The 8,028-nt window shown below is 41.9% G+C and overlaps 1 protein-coding gene across 1 annotated transcript; it reads left to right on the forward strand.

Moving 5' to 3' along the window:
* On the forward strand, positions 1-942 carry LOC105859574 (olfactory receptor 1f45-like). The gene has a single exon (XM_012743430.3). It carries the CDS (start codon positions 4-6, stop codon positions 940-942), a length of 939 nt encoding a protein of 312 aa, XP_012598884.1. The 5' UTR covers positions 1-3.
* Positions 943-8,028: the final 7,086 nt, after the last annotated feature.

Here is an 8,028-nt window from a genome sequence, read left to right on the forward strand (position 1 = left end):
CTGATGAGAGGCACAAACCAGTCCAGTGTCTCCGAGTTCCTCCTCCTGGGACTCTCCAGGCAGCCCCAGCAGCAGCGGGTCTTCTTCCTTCTCTTCCTGAGCATGTACCTGGCCACGGTCCTGGGAAACCTGCTGCTCATCCTGGCGGTCAGCACCGACTCCCGCCTGCACACCCCCATGTACTTCTTCCTAGGCAACCTGTCCTTCGTGGACGTCTGCTTCTCCTCTTCCACCATTCCCAAAATGCTGGCCAATCACGTGCTCGGGATCCAGACCATCTCCTTCTCTGGCTGCCTCACACAGTTATATTTTCTCAGTGTGCTTGCAGGCATGGACAATTTCCTCCTGGCTGTGATGGCCTATGACCGCTTTGTGGCCGTGTGCCACCCCTTACATTACATGACAAAGATGACCCATCAGCTCTGTGTCCTGCTGGTCGCTGGGTCATGGGTCGTGGCCAACCTGAGTGCTCTGTTGCACACCCTGCTGATGGCTCGACTCTCATTCTGTGCAGACAACACCATCCCCCACTTCTTCTGTGATGTGACTCCTCTCCTGAGACTCTCCTGCTCAGACACGCACCTCAATGAGATGTTGATTCTCACTCTGGGCTCCCTGATCATTGTCACCCCACTTGTTTGCATCCTGGCTTCCTATATGCATATCACCTGTGCTGTCCTGAGAGCTCCAACCACAAAGGGAAGATGGAAAGCCTTCTCCACCTGTGGCTCCCACCTGGCTGTCGTGTTCCTCTTCTATGGCACCATCATTGCTGTGTATTTCAACCCCTCATCCTCTCACAAGGCTGAGAAAGACACCGCAGCTGCTGTGATGTATACAGTGGTGACACCCATGCTAAACCCTTTCATCTACAGCCTGAGGAACAGGGATTTGAAAAGGGCTCTGGGAAAGGCGTTTGCCAGGGTGACATGCTCTTACTGATGTAAGTGTTGTGGACCTATCGCATCATTCCCAGGCACAGAATCTTTGCCAACTCGTTGAAATACAGCAATGTATGTGTTAAAATGTCTTCAAGGAACTTAGAATAACTATGTTCAGTAGATATTTGCCATTGACGTCTGACTTAACAACAACCCTGCCCTCTTAAGCAGGTAATAGTATTTGTTTCTAATTACTGTATTTTAAGTTCTTTTATATACAAGTCAAAATTTTTCCTTTCTAAGTGATCACATTGAAAGGCTACATGCTACAAATATTTTTGCACTCCTTTTTGTAAAATTTCTTAGAATCTACTGCAGTGGTTTTCAGTGCTGGCTGCATGTTAACATAACCTGGGGTGCTTTGAAAACACACACAGCAGGTCCCCCAACAAGATTGTTTCGTTCAACCTAGTTTCATTACCACAGTGATGAGAAAAAAGATCAATTCCTTCCTGGAGCACTGTGTTTGGAGTTTGCATGTTCTCCACACGTCTGCGTGGGCTATCTCTGGGCAGTCTGGTTTCCTCCCACATCCCATAGATGTGCATGTGAGGTGTGCTGGTGTGTCTACATTGTCACAGTACGAGTGAGTGTGGCCTGTGACGGAAGGACGTCCTGTCTGGGGTGATTTCCGCCTTACACCCTGGACTGCTGCATAGGCTCCGGCCACTCATGGCCCTGAGCTGCAATAAGGGTAAATAGTTATCTTACTTGTTTTCATTAATCTTTCTTATATGTATGTATAGCTCACATGTATTTCAATGTGTAATATTGGAAGTGTTTTGGTTTTTATTTACAAGTTTGGTGGTGTTTTTGTGACCAAGAATATGCTGTGGAAACAAGTAGTCTCGTCTGTGTTAGCTAGCGTATGGTAAAATTGGTTCCCTCATATGTTGTTTTACTTAAGGTCAAAGCTTCCAAGTACTTGTGTATGAATGCTGGACCAAACCTCAACCGGTTAGATCAGAATCTCCGGATGAGACCTGGACGGTGGTATTCTCTTCTTTAAGTTCCCCAGGGGGTTCTACGTACCTTCTGAGCTGATGGTCTCACTGCACTGGCTGTTTTTTGATTGCTTATCACAAAGAGGGAGCCTAGAGCCCTTCTGAGGAAATCTGAGGTCTAATATGGGCAAAACCAGTAGAAGGAGGAAAAGGAGACTTGCTGGAAGTTCTCTGTGGGCCAAAGTGCTGTGCTGAGAAGGTTGGTTCTTTGGCTGTAATCCACCCTCCGGGCCTCACAGAGAACCCTAAGAACAATTCATAAGTTTCAGTGCCTCATCATCCTCCTTGACTGCCTGACCTTACAGGGGCATAATTAACATAAAGTGTGACTTTGATTTCAAAACAACACAGCCACATTTGTGATTCTGTCTGTCCAGTATGCGTCTCTGTCTTCTCTCTGGGTGGCAAGCTCTCCCTGAACCTTCCAGGCCCAAGCCAACATCTCTTGTTTTGTGAAGCCTTTGCTAATTCCTCTAGGCTGAGACTGTCATTCCCTCTCCTGGATTTTCCCAGAAAGGTTCTCTTTGAGTTATTGGACATGTACGGTTGCCTAGTCTGTTTATTGCTTGCTGCTGTTTTGACTCTGGCTTCATCCTCAAGACCTTACAGATGTGAGGTTTCGGGACTCACATGCACCCTGTGCACCTTGGAAGCCCCACGCAAAGCTCAGCTCCTGACATAAATTACACACTCGACCCGCTTTCACTGAATAAGTGAAGGAATGAACATGGTCTGAACTTTCAACTTCATGAAATCCTTAATTGGGCAAGAGCCGTAACAATCATATTCTAGAAATCATAATACAATGTTTACATACTGCAAAAGATTTCAAAATATATGAGAAAATTAATCTGTAAAAGCACTATTAAAACCATATAAATACTTTAAAATGGGAGTCTGCCAACCTCCTCATTTGCCAGCAAATTAATTAATTTCTCTTTTGTTCTCCTCAAACCACTTGTCCTCATTCTTGTAATGCAGCCTCAGGGACAAGTGCTGACCTTTGGTAACACCAAGACAACCTTGGGAAGAACAAGAAAGTTACTTCCCAGAAAAGACGGATTTCTGCAATACAAAGGCGCTGAGATTCCAAAGGCTCCAGGGCAGATTTCCTGACTCTAGGACTCACCATCCTTCTTGACTTGCCCCAAGGCACATGGCCTCTCCTTTAAAAGCCTAAGATACACATTAGTCCTGCAGACAGACTTGAGGCTGCTTCCCTTGTTCTTCCCACAAAATAAGCTGTCCTATTAAAGAATTCCATTCTTCCTTGGCAATCCTTATTGTCTCAATAGTTGGATCTTTTGTGTGACAAGCAAGTAGACCCAGACTGAAATCCCCTTGCAGTTCCAATAACATGATGTTTCTGGTAAAAAGAAGAACCTGTTCTAATGGTGATTATGAGGTAAACTGGAGCCCCACTTGAGGGCAGAATTGATGACTAAAATGAATTTTAAAGCATCCTTTGAGGTTAAGAAATCCAAGGCTTTCCAAAGACTGGAGGAATAGCTTGAAAACAGAAGGAACTGGTTTGCCTGTTGGCACCATCCCTACATGAATGATAAAGGGGATATGGTTTTACCTTCCCCCACAGAATTTTATCTGGAATAGAAACTGCTTTTAGTTTCATGTTTAGCTTCAGTTGAATTTATCAAGAACTTGGGATAATAGAAGTGAAGATTTGAGCTGTGGGTTCTGGTCCAGGACTTCCAAGCACTGTGTGACCTTGGATTTGGGATTTTTAACTTCTCTGGGGCTCAGTTCCTTTTACCATAATATGAAGGGACTGGACTTGACCAAAAGTTAGTAAGCTGAGATCTGTGGTTCTCTAGGAGGTTTCAAAGAATTCATGACTACCTGAAAACTGTACATAGTATTTTGTATGTCTATGCATTTTCCTGGTTAAGTCAAATTTTCAGATGCTCTGAGAGTTTCAATATAAAAAATGTGTTTGATTTAGAAGATAAAATAAAACATATAAAAATAATTTTAATCACAGTTGACCTCAGGTTATATCTACTATTTTGTGACCTCATTTTTCCACTATCATTTCCCATGTCATCAAATAACTTAGACATGTGATGTTTACGGTTGTATGATAGTTCATGATATGGACGTATTGTCATTTATTTGACTAATCCCCAGCTTTGAGCAGATTCAATTACATTGCAGGAGATATCAGGCTCACACAACTTTGCATCCATTCACATTTGTACAGATACACGTTGAGAGCCTTTTCAACAGCAGGGACAAAAATTGGGTCTGAGTTCTTTACCCAGTTATTCTCACCCAGTCACCCTGTACGTTACTGTCATGGGCACCATATCTCCTGCTTGCTGACAAAGGCTCCCAAAGCTCCCTCACCCAATGGAGTCAGCCAGGCCCAAGGTTCATGAATGTTATACTGTCACTGTGGATTGTGCTCATAGTACCTTTGCCTTTTAATCCTTTCTTAGCTTAAATTCTAACTGTTGAATATTAAAAGTCACTCCCTAGGCTTTCTTGTGTTTTGGGCTTGTGAGCTGTATACCTGCCTGTTTTCTCCAATGCTGAGTTGTATTACTATAGAAATGAGCTCTATTCCTTGGTTTCAGGGGTTTGTTTCAATGACTTTCCTGCTGCATCTATTTCAGTTAGAATGAAAAAATGGGAGCCCAGATGCTTTCTGAGAAAGAAGAGTCTGCCTCTACCAGTTTTGTTTTTAAAAAAGAATATTTTTCTGATTATACAACTTAATATTAGTATAGAATTTGTTAAGGAAAACACAGGCAATTATAAACAAGTCCAAACTTCTAATAATTCTTCATTCAATGGAACCTCGATAAAAGCATTTGTATTTCTACCCAGTCTTTTTCCAGGACTCCACCATGTGAATTTGTTCCTGCTAACCGTGAGCTCTGTTTTGATCAAATGGTAGACTTGGCGGTTGAGACTCAACTCTGAGCCCAAGAGAGCACTACTGGAATTCTCTCTATGCCTCTTACTGGTGTGTGACTGTGGCCACTTTTGTCATCCTGAAGTAGGGATAATCATAGCAGCTGCCCCAGAGGTGGTTATCAGGAGCGAACTCATAAGGCCTGGTATTAATCATGGGTTGAATGGTGGACTCCACCCCCACATATGTCCACCTGGAACATGTGAATGGGACCTATTTAAAGACAGGCTCCTTAAAGATGTAAATAAGTTAAGGATTTTGAAAAGAGATAATCCTGGATTAGCTTTTACTGTGCATAAGTATCAGGCACTCATTAAGAATGAAAATTGTGGGCCGTACTCCAAACATTCTGATTCCATGGTTCTGGGGTGATGCCCAGGGGTCTGCATTTTAACAAGCACTCTGCTAATCCTGACCCATGTGGTTCACAGGTCACATTTTATGGGATATTGCTGTAGAGAAAATCGGTTAAGCATCCAGGATCTGAAACCAGAAAACCTGGGTTAATGTCATGATGCCACCATTTGCATCCTTGAGAAAATGAACTAACCTTTCTGAATCTTGGTTTCCTTGTCTGTAAAACAAGTACAATAATGGTGCTTACCACAGTGGATTATTGTTGTTAGAATTATAATAAATGGAGGAATGTGTGCCAAGTACCTGAAATATCACAAATGTGAGCTCTTCAGCTAGCCAGGTTTTAAGTTTCTGGGTCAAAGAGTGAGCAACTTGTATTTGTACCATGCTCTCTCACACTTTTAGTAATGTAGTTGTCCATCATACCTTTCTCTCCTGATGTACTTCAGTAGTTTGAGCTTTTTATTTCCTGTATGCTCTTGGATTTGTGGCACGGGCTGGTTGTAATACCAAGAGATGTCATTCACCACTACTCTACTGGTCTGAGCCTCCCCTGTTTCTCACTTAATATATTTTTATTCACAACTTATAAGCCTAAGAACATTTACAAATTGTTTACCAGCCTTCCAGTGGAGGGTTTTCCAAGTTCTTTTTTTTTTTGTCAACCTATTTGGAGCTGAGGTTTTTCAAGTTCTTGGTGATCACAGGGAAAAGAATTTCAGGATGCACCATGTAAGCTAAGTAAGCAATGACTTTTTATTCAAAGGGAAAGTACCCTCTCACAAGAGAGAGTGGGCAAGCTTGAAAAAGAGCAGCTGCACTGGGAGGAGGTGGTTTTAGATCTTTTATAGTTTTACTAATTGAGGGGAAGAATGTTCAAGACCAAGGGCTTACCTTTTACTAAGAATTTAGGTAGTAATTCTTAGAATTGGGTTCCCTCTCATTTTCACACTTTACATGCTTGTATGAGAACTGTCATGGTAATTTCAAGGGTGGAGAAATTTTAAAACTACAATGTAAATGATATAATTAGCCAAAGTTCATGTAAGGTGACAGAGATACCTGACAAGCTGATTCAAGTTGATTCTTGCCTGCTGTTACCAACCCCTCTAGTTAGCCTCATATGAGGGTTGTTTAAACTGGCACCCAATCTGCAAGTCCCTGCATCTGGTCTCAGCCCTCTTACTCTCCTACTCTAGCAAATCCTTCTCTTATTTTGTTTTTCCTCAGGTCAGTCTCTTTTGAAATATTCCTAATATCTTAAATCAGTTTTTAGTGGTCTTCTTGGATGCCTAGAAATTTTATATACCCCTCCAATTTGGGGCACTTAGGTCTAAATTATGGAAGGATATCTTGGCAACTCATTTCTCCTCCAAATTTTCACTTTTAAGAATTTAATGCATGGCCAGGTGTGGTGGCTCACACCTGTAATCCTAGCATACTGGGAGGCCAAGGCTGGTGGATCCCTCAAGGTCAGGAGTTTGAAACCAGCCCCAACAAGAGTAAGACCTCCTCTCTACTAAAACATAGAAAGAAATTAATTGGCCAACTAAAAAATATATAGAAAAAATTAGCAAGGCATCATGGCACATGCCTGTAGTTCCAGCTACTCAGGAGGCTGAGGCAGAGGATCGCTTGAGCCCAGGAGTTTCAGGTTGCTGTGAGCTATGCTGAAGCCAGGGCACTCTAGCCCTGGCAACAGAGTGAGACTCTGTCTCCAAAAAAAACACAAAAAAAAGAATTTAGTGCATGCAGAAACTGTTGAAAAGCTAATCCAATGAACAATGACATATCTATGACCTGGATTGAAAATTGTAATATCTTTGCCATTTTTGCTTTTATAAATTTTATAATTTTGAGCCATTTGAAAAATCATAGGCTTCATGACCAGCAGCCCTGTATCCTTAGGGCTTCCTGGGACTAAGGACATCATAAAACATAAACACAGTGCCCCAACATACCTCAAAATTAATAATTTCCTAATGTCATATAATTTATGCCCCATATTAAAATCTGTGCCCCAAATGTCTTTTATACCTATGTCTTTTTTTTTTATTTCGGCATATTATGGGGGTACAGATTTTAAGGTTTCAATAAATGCCCATTCCCCCCTTCCCCCACAAGTCTGAGTTTCCAGCATGACCATCCCCCAGATGGTGCACATCTCACTCATTATGTATGTATACACCTGCCCCCCTCCCCCCTCCCATGTGCCCAATATCCTATTACTGTAGTACCTATGTGTCCATTTAGGTGCTGCTCAGTTAATACCAGTTTGCTGGTGAGTATATGTGGTGCTTGTTTTTCCATTCTTGGGAAACTTCACTTAGTAGTATGGGTTCCAGCTCTAACCAGGAAAATATAAGATGTGCTATATCACCATTGTTTCTTAGAGCTGAATAGTACTCCATGGTATACATATACCACATTTTATTAATCCATTCTTGGATTGATGGGCACTTGGGCTGTTTCCACAGCCTTGCAATTATGAATTGTACTGCTATAAACATTCGAGTGCAGGTGTCTTTTTTGTAGAGTGTCATTGGATCTTTTGGGTAGATGCCCAGCAATGGGATTGCTGGATCAAATGGTAGATTCACTTGTATCGCTTTTATACCTATGTCTTAAACCAGAATCTAGTCAAGTTGCCAGCAGTACTTTTGGTCTCTTTATTTTATTTTATTTTTTGATTGTTTTTGAGACAGGGTCTCAGTCAGAGTTTTTCTGAAATCTAGAACAGCCACACTCCTTTTTTATTATGAAAATATACATACATATACAATATAAAAAA

The sequence above is a fragment of the Microcebus murinus genome, chromosome 19 (genome assembly GCF_040939455.1).
Source record: "Microcebus murinus isolate Inina chromosome 19, M.murinus_Inina_mat1.0, whole genome shotgun sequence".
Taxonomy (NCBI): Eukaryota; Metazoa; Chordata; class Mammalia; order Primates; family Cheirogaleidae; genus Microcebus; species Microcebus murinus.

Excerpts from the sequence above, each read along its gene's own strand:
- LOC105859574 (XM_012743430.3), top strand. The coding sequence starts at position 4 with ATGAGAGGCACAAACCAGTCCAGTGTCTCCGAGTTCCTCCTCCTGGGA.